Genomic DNA, 20,909 nt, shown 5'->3' with positions numbered 1-20,909 from the left:
TCTCTCTTAGGTACTTATAGCTACCCTGTGAATATTCATTTTAATGTAATCATATTAAATAACTATAGTCCCCTTTTATTAAAAAGAGAGAGAAAGAGACAGCAAGAGTTGGATTATTCAGTGATTTTATGATGACAAAAGATCCAAATCATTTTTCGAAAAAGAAACTTCTGTCAATGCTAATTGACTGGCAGTGGTTTCTAACATAATAAGATAGTCTTGTGTGAGGTTTCTGGATGTGTTTAATTATTCTATTTATGTCACTTGACAGAGAGTGAGAGAAGCCTTGATCAATTTATTTGGATGTGGAATTCAGTTTAAAATGGATCAATTTATACACTAATATGCATACAATAAATAACTAAGGAGAACCTACTGTATAGTTCAGGGAACTCTACTCAGTGCTCCGTGGTGACCTAAATGGGAAGGAAATCCAAAAAAGAGGGGATATATGTATACATGTGGCTGATTCACTTCACTGTACAGTAGAAACTAACACAACATTGTAAAACAACGATATCCCAATAAAAAAATAAACAAATAAAATGGGTCAATTTAAAACTTTGAACCCATAAAGGAGAGTCAGTTATTAGAATGCTAAAATGACACACCTTACGGAGTCATCTCACCTGTGTGAGGCGTAAGGTAACCAGATATTGTCAAAAGATCATGAGCCTGGAGACAGACCATTAGTGATCAATCTGTGTCTCACACTCTTTATGGGAAGATTTTTAACTTCTGATTTGATTTCACAATTATAAGGCCATTTGTGTTTTGTCCCTGTTTCTGTAGTTTGGCAGAGGACCAAAAAGCGGAATAAACAGAGTTTCGTCCCTCAGGGCCCCCTCTTTTCCATGCCCTACCCTCTCACAATGCACACCACCTTACTAATCAGGTCCACCGTCTCTGGGATGCTCTCAGCACAGTGTAATAAGCCTTCAAACATCACTCTTCACAAAAGAAGACTGCCGCCATTAGAGGCCAACCCCAGGCAATTTGGGTTCTGTCGGTGGGAAAGAAAAGCAATCTTTAATAAAGGCCATTAGTTTCGTGTTTCAGTCAGTAGTGAAACAGGCCAGGCAGAGATGCCATGAAACGCTGGAAAGAGCCAGAGTCAGGGGAACCACGTGATCGGTGCGGTTTCAGCCTGTAGGCACAGGGATGACCCAGGGCGTGACCCTGGGCAAATAGTCTGCAGACTCTAGGTCACAGGGCCCCAGCCCCACAAGCTGGTATTGTGGGGAAAGGCTTGCATCTCAAAGATGACATGAAAATAAGAGAGGAGCCTGTTAACTAAACTTTGAGTAAGGAAGGGAGCATGTCTCCACGGTGCAAGACAAGCCCCTAGTATCAGTTAGGACCAGCAGATATTCTAAATCAGTGCTGCTTCTCTATCCTGTGGATGTGAATTTGCCAGAGGGAAGACGTACCTCGTCAAATCATCCTTGTTGAGGTGCTTGAAATTCTATGAATACACTTTTTACTAATGAAGGCAAGAATGATGCTTCCGCCTTGTTCTGTGTTTCATGCTACTGTCCTGTGGTTTTACATGTATGTCATGTTAAGTCCATGATTTTTGGTGATTTTTCTCCATCTCTGACCATTTTCCTTTTCCTTTTTCTAGAATGATTAATCAAAAGTATTTACTCACCAAACATTCATTGAGTTCCTGCTCTATGGAAGCCTTTCTAGAGAACTGAGAAATGAAATAGTCTTTGGCATTTGTGAGATAATAGAAATATATATATGGGTCTCTGCCCACAGTTCCTGGCACAGAGCTCCTAAAACCCTTGTAGTTTCCTAAGTGATAAGAACACTACTAGCATCTCTTGTTCTAATATTTAGTCGTTGACCCCGTAACTGACACAGGACTCCTGAAACCTTTGTAAATTGCTAAGTCAAAAGAGCACCAGGAATGTCTTTTTTTCTAATGAGGTGACTCTGGGTGTGCTCCTAGATAGGGGCTGGTCACCAGAAAGACCAAGGCATGCTAGAAGCTTGGAATTTTCAGTCCCACCCTCTCTTCTCTTGAGCAGGGAGAAGGGCTGAAAATGGAGTAAATGATCAATTATGTGTACATGATGAAGCTTCTAAAACTGCCAGTAATATGGCGGTCAGGGGCCTCTGGGTTGGTGAAGACGTGGAGGGAGAGTGGTGAACCCAGACAGGGCACTGAAGCTCCACACCGCTTCCCACATGCCTGCCCTACGCATCTCTTCCATCTGGACGTTTATATGTATCCTTTATCATGTCCTTTATAGTAAAGCAGTAAATGTAAGTGTTTCCCTGAGTTAATCGAACCCAAGATGGGGATCGTTGGACCCTCGATCTACAGCCAGTCACGCCAGAAGCACAGGTGACAACCCGGGCTTGCGGCTGGCCTTTGAAGGGTGGAGGAGGCCAGGCTCACGGGACTGAGCCCATAACCCGTGGGATCTGCTGCTATCTCCGGGCAGTAGTATCTGAATTGAGCTTAACTGTAGGACACTCAGCTGGTGTCAGAGAATTGGTTGGGGGGGAAAATAGCCTCCACACAGTTGGGGACCCGACGTGTCAGAAGTGGAGTGTTCTTGGTGAAGGTAAAGAGACACACAGGAAAGAAAGACATAGTAGGGGAGAGCTGGGCTTTTCTCCTATTCAGGAAGGAAAAACCTGAGTTTTTCCTTTATAGCACTTAATTATTCATTCATTCAATAATAATTCCTTCAAAAGTATGAACTACGTGCAAAAAGTGTTTAAGGAGGTTAATAGCAATGGCTCTGGGTTCCCACTGTCTGGCCTCGCATTCTGGCCAGCTTATTTACTTTTTGACTCTGGGAAAGTTAAGTTTTCTAAAGCTAAGTTTCTTCATCTATAAAAGTAGAAAAATAATAGTAGCTATCTCAAGGTAGTTGTGAGTCTTAAATAAGATGTTACTCGTGAAGCCTCTGGCCCATATATAGTTGAAACTAAATAGATGTAAACCATCCTTCATAAAGTACTAGGAAAGATTACATTCATATAATATTCTAGAAATGACGAAATGTAGGGATGGAGAACAGATCCATGATTGCCAGGGGTTGAGATTGGGGGGAGGGTGTGATTCTAAAGGAATAACATCAGGGAGTGTCTTTATGGGGCTGGGACTCTTCTGAACCCTGATTGTGGTAGAGGTTACATAAACGGATACACGTGGTAAATTTTTATAGTACAATAACACCCTCTAAAAAAGAATGCGTGGAAGAAGATCTGTAGTTTAGTTAATAGTATTATACCAATGCCAGTTATGTGAGATGTTACCATTGGGGAGAGCTGGGTGAAAGGTACACAGGAACTCTCTGTATTATTTTTCAAGTTCTTGTAAGTCTTAGATTATTTCAAAATGAAGAGTTAAGAAAATTATAAAGCACCAAGAGAGATGTGATGATGCAACAGAGAGGGAACAGTCTGATCCTTGCCTCCATGGAGCTTCCATTCCACTGGAAAGAGAAACTATTAATTACACCGTAAATTATCTAATCCTAATTATACTCAGTGTTAGAAAGGAAAAGCATAATATGCTTTGAGAACCCATGCAGGGAAAGGGGGCCCGAGTCTGGGGCAACTCAGGGGAGGCTTCTTGGAGGTTATGCCATTTCTGAACCATCTATATGGCAAGGATGAGCTAGGAGGGCTGGTAGAAGGCATTCCAGGCAAAGAGAGCAGCACATGAGGGGAAGGAGGTGGAAGGAGCCCTCCAGCATCTTAGAGGGGCCAGCAGGTTAAAAGGCTTGTAAGAGTCACAGCTAAATGGGCTGCTGTCACAAGAAGAAACCTGTGGTGGGTCAGGGAAGGAAATAATTACTCCGGATAAGAGACTGGGATGGGGGAGGGCAGGAAACAACTGCACAATGAGAGCAACACTGATTGAGCTTGGATTTTGAAAAATAATTGTAATGAGTTTTAAGCTATGGTTATAAAAATCACAAAAGAATGGGTACTTGGAGGTGTGTGGTGAGTTTGGAAAACGACACATAGTGTGGTGATTGGGTTCCTGAAAGGAGCTGGCAAGGGACTGCAAAGAGAATTTGGGGCCGTATCACAAAGGGAGTTTGGATGTTATTCTGCAAGCAAGGGAGAGCCATCGGAAGCTTTAAACTGGGAAGTTCTTAAATGTTTTTATAACAAACATTTTATAACTCTGAGGCCAAAAGTAGAAATAGAGTTAAGAGGACACTGAAGCCAGTGGATCTAGACAAGAGGTGACCACAATAGTCCAGGACAGGGACAGGGACACGGTAGCCTGCAGCTGGGGTAAAGGCAGCTGGCGCTGGGAATGACAGAGCCTTTGTGAAAGTCAACTCGACAGGCAGTGGTGACCTCGGATCCAGGAGCTTCACGTCTAGTCATTTAGTCCCCTGAGGTTCTCATATAGGTGCAAAAACCATTAACATAACATGTCTATTGCAACGTTATTGCAAATTGTAATAATTGGAACGAACGTACGTATTCATTAGTGACTGCTTAAGTAAATGATGGTGTGTAACGTACAGTGGGGTACTACGAAGTGCTTCAGAAAAATGGGGTATCTTTAAAAAATATTTTTAAATTAAAAAATTGCAGAAGACTAGGTATAGTGTGACCTAATTTTGTAAAATACTGTATGGAATGCATTTTACATGCGTGGAGAAAAATCTTGAAGGCTATACCTGTCCTTTTGGCAATGACTCACCACTGCAGGGTGAGATTGCAACTAATTTTTGTACAATTCTTTACGGTGGTTGACTTACAACAAATGTTTTCACATTTAAGCTTTTACATGAATGGCGTGGTCTTGGATTGGGGTCCCTGTGAACAGCTCTGAGATGGAGAGTGCATGCAGGAGGGGGCTCTTGGGAGATATACCTGTTAGGAAGTGAGGAAGACAGCACTGGGTAGAGGGAGAAGATGACCCGCACTGCAGTTGTAACGGGCATCCTGGGAGCTCTTAGAGCAGGGATGACCCTTCAGAGTTGCCTTAAGTTGAGGCAGAGGGGCTGGGTCTTTGCATCCTTGCATCCGTAAGTCATTGGATTTAGACTGTCCCTGCGGTAGGGGCATGGCCTTGAGCGAAGCAGTTCCTTGCAGCTGAGGGCAATTCTCATGAGGGATGCAGCTGACAGTGGCCAGCAACTGATATCCCCAACATCTGCACGATGGATGCATGGACCCTGAAGAGGGAATCTGGGATAAGTACTACAATATCCACTACAGTTAATTGATATAAGTATAAAATTTCTTTTCTGACTTTGCAAAACTTGCTTTATCACCACACATAGCTTTTGTGAATACAAAGAAGAAGGAGGAAAAAGGATGATCTCAGTGCAGAACAAAATTCAATGAAATGAAACCTTTTTGATTGAAACAATCTTAGCAGTTAGGAATAGAAAGCAATCGATTTAACCAGAGGAAGGGTGCTTTCTCTAGCCTACCCTTTCTTTGAAGGTGGGCCAGGCCCCTCAGGTTCAGGACCCAGTCCCTAGATTTGCATGGGCCCAAGGCCACTGTCATCCATCTCAGTGGCCACAGTTCACAGAACACTCAGATTCTGGTGTTAGCGTTTGCCTCCAGGGCAGTCCCAGTTTCTGTGTTTGCTGCTGTTCTGGGTTTTTTTCCTTGTTCGTTTTTGTCTGTATGGGGCTTTTGGTTCCTAGCGATTTCCCTTCCTTTCTTGTCCGCTCAGCAATACATTTGAAAGCATATTTGTCGTAATTTATTTAGCACCTAATGTTTCACAGCAGGAAGGTTTCTCAGTGTACCTAGTCCACAGGACCGTGGAGAGCTAAACCCCCGTCTATACCAAAGGCAGTTTTTCCTTTTACTGCTTATAATGCGACTTTCAGTTTTATGTGGTTTTATTTTTTATACTTTATTTCTTGCCAAAATTCTACCCATTCACTTTTATCCCCTTCTCTCGCTCTAGCTTCTCTTCTTTAAGTCTCAGTTTTTCATCTCTGACTGCTTTCCTTTAATGGAGAATTATTTGATCGCCAGTTAATTAGTCCATTTTCTGTTTTGTATTGTTCAGTTACCCCCCGCCCGTTTGGTCATATTCAGCTTTATCTCGCTCTCTTTTTTGTGGTATCTCTTTTTTTGTGGTAATGTAATGAATACATTCCATGCTATTTCTTTTTTAATGATTACTCATCCTTAAATTGGTTTGTTCTTTCTGAGCCAGCGATTTGTGAAAGGCTAGAACTAGAGACAGCCTAAGGAACTGAATGAGGGCAGCTTGAATTTCTGTCTGTTTCCCACCACCGCCCTCCCCTGGAGAATGGTTTCTTTCTGGGTCTGACTCATTTCTCTCTCTTTGATTCATATTGATCACAGCCCTGTCGTATGGTGACAGAAACCTTGGTCTTCATCAGGTGAGCAGAAGCGGTCCATTCAGGCTGGTGACCACAGATCCTGTCTTGTTTACTTCACATGCCCACATCCTGCTTCTTGCAGAGATGCCGTGCTTGCCCACTGCCATACTGAACATCATCACCTCTGACACCTGAACGTTTCCCCAGGGCTCCCATACATCTCAGAGCTCTGGTTCCCAGCAAGGGTCACAGAGTGTCCCTTACAGTGTGTCACCTGTAGCGATCTCTCCGTTCTGCTCGCTAGACCAGAGAGCCCTCAGATCTTGTTTCTTACATCAGTGTCTCCCCCTGGCCGTGTTCAAGTTCCCTAACACTTGGCAGCCCGCTGAGAAGAGTGATTATTGGATTAGGGATGTTCCTTGCTTCCATTGGTTTCTTTCTGTTTCTTATTCCCCTTATTCTTGGTTGATTTCAAGAAAGAGAGCCTTTAGTCTTCCATCTTGATCTAGAAATTCAGGGAAGGATTATTTTAAGATGATAGAAGACTTAAACAGGTAAAAGAAGAGCTAACGGATAAAAGATCTGAGAAGGGATGAGCTAAAAGAATAATCTTGGAAGGAAAGGCTTATCTCCCCACAGACAGGAGGACAAAAAATGTGGATAACATAAAAGGTCAATGGGAAGAAAATTGAAGAAGTAAAGAGGCACTTGCTTCTCTGGGACATGTGGGATCTGACACATACAAGGAACAGCAATGCACCTTTATTCATTTATTCAGCAAATTTTTACCAAAAACATATTATATGCCATTTAGTGGGGAAACAGCAGTAAACAAGACAGAGAAGTCCCTACTTCCTGAGACTTCACTTTCTCATAAAAGAGCCAGACAGTGAACAACTGAACAAGAAAAAGCCTATTTTCTATCAGGGTTTCTGATAGAAAATAATGGAACAGTGGTGAGGCTTCCATGCTGTCTAAAGTAGACCTGAAGGAACAGAGGATCCAGCCACACGAAAATGAGGGAAGGACATTCCTGGCATAGAGTGGAAAATGCTGTGGTTCTGAGGCAGGAAAGCACATGATGAGTTTTAGGAACAATCAAATTGCCAATTGGAGCTTAGGGAGCGAGCAAGAAAGAATACGGTACAAGTGAAGGCTGGAAATACAGGCAGACATCAAATCATGCGGGCTCCTGTAGGAGTTGGGTTTTTATTCTCACATAATTACTCAGTCAGAAAAGATAATTAAGGACCTAAGTGTGGGTAAATATGGAGAAATTATAAACTCTACCAAAAAGATGAAAGCCATGAGAAAGGTGTAACATCAACATGTGCTTTAGAAACTCTCTACATGGAGATTCTGGTTTTAAAGTAATTTGAGTAGAATGTACAGCATAAAAAAATATAATGTAACTCACAGCCTCATCGTTACAGTAGAGGAATTCTTTGTCACACTTCTAGGAATGAGTGCTAGAAAAAAATTGTACTCTGGAACAAAAGATACTGTAACATTTCAGAGTGCCCTATGCTTCCCTGTGCATTTCTGAAGTTAACGGTGTGGCTGAGGGAAGTCAGCCAGAAGGAGAGCACCTGCGGACTCAGGATCTCCTAGATGTGCAAAGTGGGAAGACAAGGGCCGTGTCAAAATGAGGCATTCACTGTCTGCGTGGAGGCCATCAGAGACAAAGCCAGCTAGCGTCCAGAGCACACAACTTACTCTCATGCTTTGTGCATTTGGAAAGAGAAATCACAACTGGAAACATGTCTAAATGTTACTTCTCAGCAACAGTATGACCTTGGAAAGAATCGATGGGAAAGAAAATCATGAAAAGGAAATCTAGAAGCAAAGGAGTAGAGCCCAAAAGAGAATTTAAATGTTTTCCAATCAGTAATTGGTAAAGTCTGAGTACTAATAGATTTGTTTTAAAAGGGAAAGTAATTCCATAAACTCAAGTCATGTTGAAGCTGAAAACTTAAAGATGCATTCATTTAGTTCCTCCTTCCCTCCTTCAACAGTGGATGTTTGAGATCACGCTAAATGGCCTTCATAGACCAATCTACAGATAAGTGACATTTTAGCCTCCTTCAGGGTAAATGTCTCTGTGACATCCTTTGCATTCTAATTGGTGTTACTAAACTCCAAGGAATTTCCCACTGATCGGTAAAGCTTTTTCTTAGAATTAAACCAAAGCTGATTAGCTTCAGCTTCTACTGGACTCCGTATGAGAGACTCCTTACAAAAAGAGACAAAGTATGAATCCAGTTTTCTTTTGTGTTTATTTCCAGTCCTTCCGGGGGGTTCAAATGAGGCCTCAATAACCACTGTAACACAAGTGTTTTGTCTGGGAAGCTTGAAGAACTCGGAAGTGACTGTGCTTCTCCCACTCTCAGTTCAAGTACAGTATTCTGGTCCTGGCAGCACAGAAGCAGCAGGTGTGTGCTGAGGAACAGCTGGCTACCAGTCCTGGCCAGAGAAGAAGCTTCTTCACAACAGTAGGACATTTCAGTATCACTTAGTCTGTCCAAGAGAACCTATTTTTGTTCATATCCATTCCCTGGTAGTAGAGTTCAAACTTATTTTGGGTTTGCTGATGACCATACCAGCAAGAGGATGTCAGTGCAGGAAGCCAAGAAGCTACCATCTGTGCAGTGTTTTTATCTCAAGAATTGTTTAGAAGGCTGATTACTCAGTTAGCTGTACATCTTGATCTTCTAGTGTTACACTGAGAAAGGTGACTAACACTTTCTTGAAAATCACTTTGCTTTTAATAACCCATATAATTCCATCAATCTATGGTAAGGGTCAAAGGATTGGCCAAATTGCACTATTAAGTATCGACCCCACAATGCTTTGTATGTGGTAGGGACACCACGAATGATCATTCCTGGTGAACAGAAAGTTGCTCTCCAGAGTGATGTGCTGGCAAACTTTAACAACCAGCTCTCTAAGGATGAACTGCCTGGTTTGTAGCGTTTGCTGATTTCCATAGCAGAATATTAAGAACAACTTTATAAACTCAAAAATTTAGATGAAATGGAGAAAATCTATAAAAGGCAAAAATGACTAAAAGTAACTCAAGAAAAAATAGAAAACCTGAAACCTCTATATCTATTAAAGAAATTGAATTCACAATTAAATCTTCTCACAAGAAAACTTGTAAGTCCAGATGATGCCACTGGAGAAGTATATCAAACAGGTAAGGAAGAAATAATACCAACCTTGCACAAAGTCCTTCACAAAATAGAGGAGAGAACACTTCCCACTTTATTTTTTGAGGCCAGCATTATCCTGTAACCAATATTAGAAAATGACTTTATGAGAAAAAAAAAAACTAACTAGACGTTGATATACTTTATGAATAAAGATGGAAAAAATTCCTTAAAATATCAGCAAGTCGAATCCAATAATATATAAAATATTATAAAATTAAAAATTAAAAAATTAAATAAAATAATTAAATAAAAAAAGATCATCATAATGACCAGGAATTAAAGGTTGGTTTAACATTAAAAATCAATTGCTGTCATTCATCATATTAACAGAATAAAGGAGAAAAAAATATATGGTCACCTGAAGATATGCAGCAAAGCTATCTGAAAAAATTCAGCACTCATTCATTATATACATAAATTAAGAATAGGAGAGATTTTCTTCAACTTGATAAAAGACACCTAAGAAAGACCTGCAATTAATATTAAACTGAAATGTTGAGAAACTGAACACTTTCCCTAAGTAGGGAAGAAGACAAAGATGCTCACTCTTCATCACTTCTGGTCAACATTGTGCAATAAGAAAAGAAAAAGAACGAAAAGGCACACAAATTGTAAAGAAAGAAGAAAAACTGTCTTCATTTGTAGATCGTGTACATATAAAAACCAAAAATAATTTATAACATAACCACTCAAATGACTAAGTGAATTTAGCAAAGATACAGGATACCACGTCAATATACAAAAAATCATTTGTGTTTTTATATGCTAGCAAACAAAGAATGTGGAAAAAAAAAAATTTAGGGCTTCCCTGGTGGCGCAGTGGTTGAGAGTCCGCCTGCCGATGCAGGGGACACGGGTTCGTGTCCCGGTCCGGGAGGATCCCACATGCTGCAGAGCGGCTGGGCCCGTGAGCCATGGCTGCTGGGCCTGTGCGTCCGGAGCCTGTGCTCCACGGCGGGAGAGGCCACAGCAGTGAGAGGCCCGTGTACCGCAAAAAATAAAAAAAATAAAAAATAAAATTTAATGCTATCTACAATAGCAGAAAAAACATAAAATGCTTAGTGGTAGACTTGAAATATGTGCAAGAGCTGTCACTGAAGACTACGAACATTGAGAAATTAAAGATCTTAATAAATGGAGACATAAATTATGTTCATAGGTTAGAAGACTCAATATTGTTAAGATGTCTTTTCTCCTCATATTGAATATACTGATTCAGTACAGTCATAATCAGAATTCTAGGGGGATGTTTTTGTAGAAATTCACAAGCTGAGATTCTAAAATTTAAATGAAAATGCCAAGGACTTAAAATAGCCAAAACAATATTGGAAAAGAAGAGTAGAAGCATATGGTAAGCAGGAATCTAAGACGGCCCAAAGATTCTGCCCCCTGCTACTCAGGCCTGTATAATCCCCTCCCCTTGAGTATGGAAGGGGACTTGTGACTGTGATGGGATGTCGCTGTCATGATTAAATTACACTATGTGGCAAAGGTAAAGGGATTCTACTGATGGCTCCATCCAGGATTGAAACGGTTTCATGCCTGTGCATGGACACCCAGGCCACATGTAAAACTTTGGTTCTCATCCTACAGGAATAAATACCCCTTAACCATCTCTCTGGTCAAGGGATACAAACATTTATTGCACAGTCAGTCTTCCAGGGTCAGACCCGAGAAGGAGACCCACACAGGCCCTGAGGCATACTTGTGTCTACTTAGGCAGGAAATTCCAGGGTCATGGTTTCCCAGGATGTGGTTTAGAAAGGGGGGGGGGGCGGTGCAGCCTCTGGGTAGACCAGCCACTTGGACCTGGGATTGCCTCACTCCATGGCGAGGGAGGAGGTTCCAGGTGGCTGGAGCAGAGCCTTCCAAAGCAGGACATCTCAAACGTTTATGTGCATAGGAATGACCTCAGGATCTTATTAAAATACAGGATCAGAACATGTCAGGCTGGGACCTAGCATTCTGCACATCTAAAAAGCTCTCAGGTGGCGTGGGTGCTGCTGACCCATGGGACCACACTTTGCGTAACAAGACTGTAAAGCATGGAGCCCACCCAGGTCTGAGGGCAGGGAACACTGATATTCAATACACATGAAGTTAGTAGTGGAATGAACAAACCCAAATTGCGGATAATTCAAAAATTATTTGTTGCACTTGGAAAGATCCTGACGCTAGTTAACCTTAAGCTAATAATAGATGTTTTTTTCTTTTTTCCTCTTGTGCATTTATCCACTGGGTGAAAATAGTTGCCCCAAAAGCAGGATAAATAACTGGGGACCCTAATCTGGTACTAAAACTACGTGTGTTATCTACAGTTGCCTATTGTAATTATCATTCAGTGTGTTTTATGAATCAGTGAATGTTCATAACGTCCTGGGTTTTAAGGGTGAATTTTTTTTCGGGCTAAGACTATCCGTGTGATAACTGACGTACTTCTAAAAGAACTTCGGAATCCTTCTGAGTACTAGCCTTGAGCTATAAACACCAGGAGTTTTATAAAAAATGGCAATAAAATTTATATTATTAATAAAATGTCAGGGCATGGATGACTTACAAGAAATGAGATAAAATTGTTTCTGTTTAACATTCATGCCACATTTTATCATTCCGTAGTATTTATTATTTTGACACGTAACTCTGAAGAGACTATGAGACCTCCCTCTGGGATGGTTCATTCCCTTTTCTACATGCTACATTTATAGACTATTTACAAAAGCATTCATTTTTTTTAAAAAAATTCTATGGTGAAGGTTAAGTCCTTGGGCCATTCATTTCTTTATTTTATCGGAGCTTCTTCTCTCACCATTAGTTTGAGGAAAGGTAAGATAATAAATTGAGTACTCTCCTCGCTTTTTTTGATGATGTTGCTGATGGGTCAAAATAAACCTCTGGAATCCAGATGAATTTATGAATTATTCATAAATTAGGAATCTTCCTTAACTGTTCATACACTCTGCTTCTCAGTGTCGCTAAAGCCCCCACTTAGGCTATATAAATTAATACATTTGCTGGAATTGTGACTTTGGGACATTTTATAGTAGTGATTTCAATGCTGTGAGTGATGAAATAGAAACTTGAGAACGTGAAGATTAATTTAAACCACATGATGGGTTCAAGGAAAATACACTACAGCTTCTTGAATGTGTTCTAACGCTGTACAGTGGGGAATGGGATCCAAAAAACCACCAATGAACTTTTAAACCCTCTTGAGAGGAATCAAACCAACACACTTAGCCCTGGAAGGGAGCTGTTCCAGATGTCAGAGAGGCCATCTCTCTCTCCCTCACAAACAGAGCCCTTCGCCTGAGAGAACACGGTTGGGAGATCAAGGAAAGAGGAGGGACCCCAACAGTTACCACTAATGGGATGAAGTTAGAACAATCTTTGCAGTCATTAGCTGGCTTACTGATTTGTCTTTCATTATAAATTATAGTTTTGCTGGGTTCTTTGAACAATAGATAACCAACAAATTGTATTCTGTGGACAGTTGGTGCCTTTGAAATAAAGCATCTCTTTTTCCCTTCCAGTTCGTTGTAGCGGTGTTCTGGATCATTTATGCCTATGACAGAGAGATGATTTACCCGAAGTTGCTTGATAATTTTATCCCAGGGTGGCTGAATCATGGAATGGTAAGTGGACTAAAACAAATGATTTCCTTTTATTTAAAAAAAAATCTACTAAAGAGCTGTTTTCTAATTTAGACTGTCCGCAGAATCTACCTAAATAGCTGTGAATTGAAAATTATAATGAGAGAGTACAGTTAGAGAAGAAAACTGAACATAAATAAAAAATGTCTTCTCATGAAATTGAGTCACTATTGAAACTACATAGTAGATGAATCCATAGTTTATAAGAGGTGTCAGTGGTGTTCGGTATAATACAATTGGCTCACTCCAGGACGGATTTAATTTCTGTGCCATTCAAAGGCTTGTCCCCTGTTGGAGACTAAGGATTGATTCCCACCTGCACCACTATGGACACCCCGTGCCTCCTCCACTTCCCATCAGTGAGATTGTGTTGAAAGTAACCAGTGTACTTGGAGAATTTCCCCTGGAGGAGAGGCAGGGCTGTTACTTTCCCTGGGAGAGTCACAGGCGTTGGAGGTGTCCTTAGCAGTGGTCGTCCACCTTGTCAGGGTCTGCCCATCCCAGGTATTTGCCTGCAGCTTCGAGGTCTTTTCCTTCTTCTCAGTCTAATTCTTTCGGATGCTTTAGCGATGATGTTACTTTCACAAGTTTCAGATCAAATACTTTGGCTGGTTTGCACATTGCTTGACAAGATTTGAGGGTATATTTTCTGCAGAGAAATTTTGTGTCATCTTCCCTTTCCATCTCTGGAATTGAGCACTGTTTTAACTTAGTTAACTAATTAACTAAGAAGCCTGCATTTTTTGGTTACATCAATTTTTAGAATGTGTCCCTGGGTGCTCCTAGTGAAAAGGGCAACCCATGACAGAAATTATAGGGGAATGAAGAACTGGAAATCACGCATCTGAGGTCCAAAGTAAGTGTTTCCCTTCTGCCCCCAATTTTGGTATATTTTAAGAAAACGCTGTGTAGTAACAAACAAACATTATTGTACTAAGGGCCATTGATCAAACCTTTTGTAAGCCAACGCCTCAAAAGTAGCACATCTCAGAGAACTGGAATTTTCCTTGAGTCCAATTAGAGCCACACTGTCGAATGATTAACATGGCACCTCAGGTCTAGCTACAAACAAATCTGTTGGGTCTTGTCAATTAAATTGAACCAGGAGCCTGACATGGTTACTCTGCCTCTCTCCAACTTTTTGCTTTTCTTGAATGTGGAAATGCTTTCATAACTCCCAAGTCTTTGCAGTCCTCTGCCCCCAATGCCCTTCCCATTCTTCACTGGGAAACTCTTGCTTATCCTGCCAGCTTGCATACTGTCTTCTTCATGGAGCCTTTCCCCACTTTTACAAGCCGAGTTTGCTCTGCTGTTAGCTGTGCTGGCCCCACACTTTCATTTCTCCATGGTACATGTCCGCAAAAATGTTACACAGCTAGTGCAAAATGGCAGCCTTCGAATCCTGCGTCTCTGCCCAGCCACCTGGCATATAGGAAGAGCAGTACCTAATCATTAGATTGATGACTAATGCAGTACAGCCAGTCCCCATAATTCTTTGCCAGTCAATACTAATAACTACTATTTTTCGATAACCTACTGTGTGCCAGGCTATGTAATTTAATTTTCACAGTGGTTCTACGAACAAGAAATTATTATCCCTTTTACAGATGAAGAAACTGAGGCTTAGAAGGTTTCTGACACCAGAAGGGCCTTAGCTGAGAACAAATGATTACATCATGTGCTATAGAAGAAGAGTCCTGGGCAATCTGGCCTGTTGTCTACATCCCTAAACTGTACAGTGTTACCTTCTGGTTAGAGAATAAATCACAATCTTTGCAGATCCTGGCACCATCTAATGTTGCGAATGAATGGTTTATTAAGTTTGTATGAAGTTATTAGAACTTCAGCTGGACGCTCCTAATTTTCCCTTGATTCACTTTGATGGGTTAAAATTCTCACTCTTGGAGAAAAACACTACTTAGAAATGCAAGGAGGATTTGAGTGAGAGAAGTATTTAGGAAAGGGAAAAATAAATTAACGAACATGTCAAGTCCTCTCAGATAATATGAGCTCAATAGGTTTCTTTCCCAATGAATTTTGTCTTAGAAAAGCTGAATGACCATTTCTTGGCTTTTTTTCATGTTCCAATTCATGGTTCCAGAATTACTAACAAAGAAGTTGCATTTGATGGCTGAGGAATATTTTGCAATATTAAACAGTTTACATTACTCTAAATATGTGTATGTGAAACTTTAAATACATCATGCATAAAACATGGTGCTGATGCTTTGGATTGGCAATTAAAATATGAACATTCAGTGCTGCAATCATGAATAATTTAATCTTTATAAAAAATGTGTAATATGATTTATGAAACATCAAAAAATTAAATCAGCATTTTCAGCTTTTTAAAAATTATATTTAATTAATTATAGTTTGTATTTGCCTTTAATTTTAATAGCTACTTCTGAATATCTAATTTTAAAGTATGAAAATAATTCATTAAAAATTTTGCATTTATTTAATGTTCATATTTTGATGAAAACACTCAAGTTGTATACACTTTAATTATAATTAAACTTTATTTTTAATTGATATTTTAGATTAATACTGTCAGTAGAGCTCCAGTTTTGTAAGAATTTCCATTATAAAAACATATTTAGTGAATTTGCTGAAATGAAGGCAAGAAAATAAAATTTGGGGATATTTATATTATACTAAATATTTACATTTGTAATTTATAAATTTTACTACTCATCCAATCATATTTTTTATTTTGTTTTACAAAAATATATCTAAGAATGTAGGAGGATAGAACATATTTTATTTAATACTGTCTAGTTTAATTTGTAATCGTCAAATATTTCTGCAAATGGTTTACGGCTCTCTAGGCCTGCTCACTATCATTGCCTGCTTAGATCTTTATAACTACAAGAATTCCAAGAGAGAATGTACTCTATTCTTACGTATAGAATCATATTCATTGTTTGAAGAATCTCAACATAATTTCTAGGGATCCAGAGCCCTGAACCACAGAACTGAGATGCAGTGTATAAGTCTATCATGACACCATTTCAGGAGAATCATCAAGTCAGTCTTGAATTTGCAGCATTCAAACAGGCATAAGAGAAAACTTACAAGGTCTGAAATCCACAGGGGTTTCAATTTTGATTTACACTAAAGTTGCCAAAAGTTAGACATGATTATAACTAAAGGAAAATATCCTATCTCTTTCTTTCCATTGTCTTCCTCTTTTCTCTCAGCAAGCAATCCTAGAGTTTATTTGCAGAAGGGAAGAGGAAATGGGTGAATAGAAGGGTAATACACCCTTGCTGTGTAAACACTAGCTTATCTCCAGGCTGCATTAAAATAGCACACACCCACACACCCTCCACACAAAGAATGTTAATTTACTACAACTAAAAATACAAACATATAAAGTATAGCACATTTATTTATTTGTTTGTTTATTTATTTATTTGATTTTGGCCACATTGGGTCTTCACTGCTGCGCATGGGCTTTCTCTAGTTGCGGCGAGCGGGGGTTACTCTTCATTGCGGTGCACGGGCTTCTCATTGTGGTGGCTTCTCTTGTTGCAGAGCACAGGCTCTAGGCGCAAGAGCTTCAGCAGTTGTGACACGCAGGCTCAGTAGTTGTGGCTCGCGGGCTCTAGAGTGCAGGCTCAGTAGTTGTGGCGCACAGGCTTAGTTGCGCCGTGGCATGTGGGATCTTCCCAGACCAGGGCTCGAAACCCATGTCCCCTGCATAGGCAGGTGGATTCTTAAACACTGCGCTACCAGGGAAGCTCCAGTATAGCACATTTAAATGGAGTCAGTTCAATATCCAAAATCAAAAATTGTTCTGTCCTTGCAACCCTATTTATCTTTGTATTCCCAGAAATTCAAACAGCATACCTGCCCATTAGGTATTCACTAAGTGTTGATAATGTAAAGGATGTTTGTGTAGTTGCTTTTGAAACTTAGAAGAATGTCAAGTTTACATTTATTTCTTTCTATCACCTTTTATTCTCAGTCCACTGAGAATCAGACAAAAGAAAAACAGAAGTGATATCAGCAAATGAATCAGAGTTTCCAAAATGTAATGAGAGTGGTCACAGATAGTTGTGGTAGGATTCCGCATGGCTGCCACATATGCGGGCTGAGCTTTGGTTTAATTCAATCTAGCAAACATTTTTTGAAAACCCACCACATGCAAAGCACCCTGGTAGGCACTGTGTAGTTACAGGATGAGAAAAACACATGCAGTTTTAAAGGATGGGAAGGGCATGTTTGAAGTGGATGAAGGTAAGTAAGAAAACAGTTTCCCAGACCAACAGACTGTTCACTCGGGCAAGGAGAAGCACTGTTGTTACTCTGGCTTGTTTCTTAGTTGCAAAAGTAGAACTGTGAACATTTCTCTAATGCTGATTATAATTTTAAAGCATTGTCAATGGAGTAAATACACTTTAAAAGCAATAAGTAAATAAATATTTAAACTCTAGAAAAATTTCAGACTCTCAGTGATGCTATAACAGGAAAAAACCAACAAGACAGTCTCAGCTTATTGAAGACCTAATTAATGTTTATAAAGTGCTTTTGAGAATGCCAAGCACGGCAGAAGGTTAGGATATTATTATTATCCCACAGATCTTTAAGCAGACATGACCTAGATGTTCTTCTAATCACAAGAGGAGTTATTCATTCCCCATATAATTTATCAGGAGACAAAAAAATAAATCCCGCCTCTCATCATGCTTGATTTGTCAGTTGTTCTTGTTATATGTAACTGATCCTCAAGAGAACCTTAATTTAGGCAAATGTTTATTCTGTTCAATATTACTTTGACATTTGGTAATTACCAAAGTTTTTGTACATCTGTCTTTCCCAGAAAAGAAGGCATTAAATACTGCTTGGATGATCATTGGTTTTGCAGGAACTCAAATTTGACATTATTCTTTTGGTACATAATACAACTTATAGAAATTTTCCTTTTGTGGGATAAAAAGATTATGCATTTCATGACCCATGGAGTCTGCCACCCTGATATTGGATATTTCATAGAATAAGTTGTTGGCTGAAAGAAGACCTTCTTTTTCATATGAAAAAACTACCTTTCTCAATTTTCACAATATATTCTAAAGTAACTAGAAGATATCTGAAAATTTTCAAAAGTAAAAGTAAGACTGGAGCAGAGGTCAGGAGTTTCTTGGGAACTTCTTTCCTAGGCTCCCAATGGACCTCCCAAAGAAAACAAATAAGACCCCAAAGAACAAGAAGGAGAGCTACATCCACAGTGAGGCAGATACTTTCAGAATTATTGAATACTGTTCTCGTCCATAAGCTTTTCTCGTGTCAGATTTTACTGATTTTAGCTTCTTCCATTGTGAATTTTCATTTGTGGTCATTAGTTCTACCAAGCCCAATTCTCCTGTGTTAGATATTGCCCGTCTAAAGTTTGATATGAAGATTCGATTATTCTGTCTCTTTTAAATCAGTAATGGATTTTAAGGTATTTTATTTTAGCTTTTGTCAGTTTTCTTTCTTATTTTTTATTTCACCTGGAAATATTGTAAATTGAGAAAATGTATTCTTTTAAATGATGTTTGAGAAACCTTTGAACAAGTTTGTGAGGCAGAGACGGAGAGGGTTTTCTGGTTCCACATATGAGGAGCTTGGAAGTTGCAACTCCATCATAACAGGTAAAAAGCTAAACAGATTGAAAAAATCAACAACTCTTCTTGGATCCATATGAGAAGGGAGAACATAGAGCAAACCACTGCCCCAAGGTTAGAGAGACAGACAAGCAAATACAGAGAATTACAACTAAACTGGAGCAGAGTCTCCTGAGCGGGAACCAGCACCCGGGGAGGGAAACCTGAATGGTAATTGATGGATTACTGGAGGCTCAGAGAGGACAACCTGAGAGTGAGAAAGTCCAGGGTGGCCCAGGCATAGAGAGGTTCCCACAATATTGTGAGATTACCTGCAGGAGCTCAACCAGATTCCCACAATAAGTTTCAGAGAAACATCCCCTCATGCTTCCAGCAGAGGGAAAAGAAAAGGAACCATTGTGAAATACATCAGAACACTCAGCTCTTAACAAAGCCTGACCTTAATGGAAACTAGTTAACCAGAGTCTAACCTGCTGATCAGAGCCTAACTGACCTGGAAGGAGGGACATACCCAACTCCAGCTGGCTCTAGCCTTCCTGTCCTACCTGAGGGGAAAAAAAACCCCAAGAAACACTTGGGAAGTTCATAGTCCAGAGGCACAGTCTCACTAAAAGACTAAGTCCTAATCATAGGACTGTAGAACACTTTTCCTCCTCTGACACCTCACCACCATATTACTAAAGGCCTTTTATAGGAGTTCCTTTTACTCAGTACATCATGTCCGGCTATCAAAAAAAAATCACAAGGCATACCAAAGACAACAAACACAATTAGAAGAGACAGAGCAAGCATCAGAACCAGACATGGCAGGGATGTTGGAATTATCAGACTGAGAATTTAGAACAACTATGGTTAATATGCTAAGGGAAAGAGTAGGCGTCATGCAAGAACAGATGGGCAATGTAAGCAGAGAGATGAAAATCCTAGGAAAGAACCAAAAAGAAATGCTAGCAATAAAAAACAGTGTAACAGAAATAAAGAATGCCTTTGGTGGGCTTATTAGTAGACTAGACACAGCTGAGGAACGACTCTCTGAGCTAGAAAATATATCAACAGAATCCTCAAAAACCAAAAGGCATAAAGAACAAAGACTGAAAAAGCAGAACAGACATCCAAGAACTATGGGATAACTACTGAAGGTGTAACAGATGCATGATGGGATTACCAGAAGGAGAAGAAGGAGAAAGAAACAGAAGAAATATGACTGAGAATTTCCCTCAAATTAATCTTAGACCTTAAACCACAAATCCAGGAAGCTCAGCGGACACCAAACAGGATAAATGCCAAAACAAATCAAAACAAACAAACAAAAAACCCTATGCCTATGCGTATCACTTTTAAACTACAGAAAATCAAAGGTAAAGAAAAAGTCCTGAAAGAAGCAAGAAAGAAGAGGAGGAGATAGAGAGGCTAGGATGGGGAAAGGGAAAAGATAGGGAGAAGAGAAAAGGAAAGGAGGGAACATCATGGGTGAGAAGAGAAATGGCCACGACAAGGAGGGAGATCGAATAGGAGTTGAGAAAGAGGAAGACCGGGGTGGGGGGCAAGGGAATTAAAAATGTCCCAGGGTAAAGAAGACACAATGTCACGGCCAAACCACACAGTTTTAAACACCATATCTCCTTCATAGCTGCTTGAGCTTTGGGGATTAATTTTTCCCTCTTCAGCGCCTGGCACAGTCCTTGGCATAGTATAGGTACTCAGTAATCATTTGACGAATCAGTAGATGTTAGTACATTGAGCTGGCCTCCTTTCTGTTCCTTGAGCACACCAAGCACTCTGCTTGCCTTGGAATGCTCTCCACCAGAGATCTGCTTAACTCACTTCCTCACCCCCTCAAATCCTTGCTTAGTGGCACTTTCTCAGTAAGGCTTATGCTGAGTAGCCTATTAGGGACCGAAGCCACCCCATCCCCCCGGAATCCCCGTACCTTTCTCCTCATCCCCCTCATGGCATTTACTGCCTTTGACATATTATATGCTTTTATTTATATGTTGTGTTTAGAGCTTATTGTCCATCTCCTTCGTCTAGAATTTAATTTCCACAAAGGCAGGGATCTTTGTTTTAGTGACTGATTTATCCCTAGCACCTGGAACAGTACCTAATTTATTGCATGAATGAATCGACTTT

At 40.1% G+C, this 20,909-nt stretch overlaps 1 protein-coding gene across 2 annotated transcripts in view; it reads left to right on the top strand.

Annotated features, from left to right (window-relative positions):
* Positions 1 to 20,909, top strand: part of AIG1 (androgen induced 1) — a 233,166-nt gene that overhangs the window by 77,705 nt on the left and 134,552 nt on the right. For both annotated transcript variants that reach the window (XM_027084815.1, XM_027084825.1), the window contains exon 3: positions 13,048 to 13,149. In XM_027084815.1, coding sequence (XP_026940616.1) covers positions 13,048 to 13,149 — 102 coding nt within the window. The remainder of the gene's footprint in view (positions 1 to 13,047; positions 13,150 to 20,909) is intronic.

Source organism: Aethalodelphis obliquidens, unplaced genomic scaffold, assembly GCF_003676395.1.
Source record: "Aethalodelphis obliquidens isolate GAN/ISIS:26980383/991018 unplaced genomic scaffold, ASM367639v1 scaffold3, whole genome shotgun sequence".
In the NCBI taxonomy this organism is placed as follows: domain Eukaryota; kingdom Metazoa; phylum Chordata; class Mammalia; order Artiodactyla; family Delphinidae; genus Aethalodelphis; species Aethalodelphis obliquidens.
Note: the sequence above shows the minus strand (reverse complement) of the source record. Positions and strands in the feature narration are given on the sequence as shown.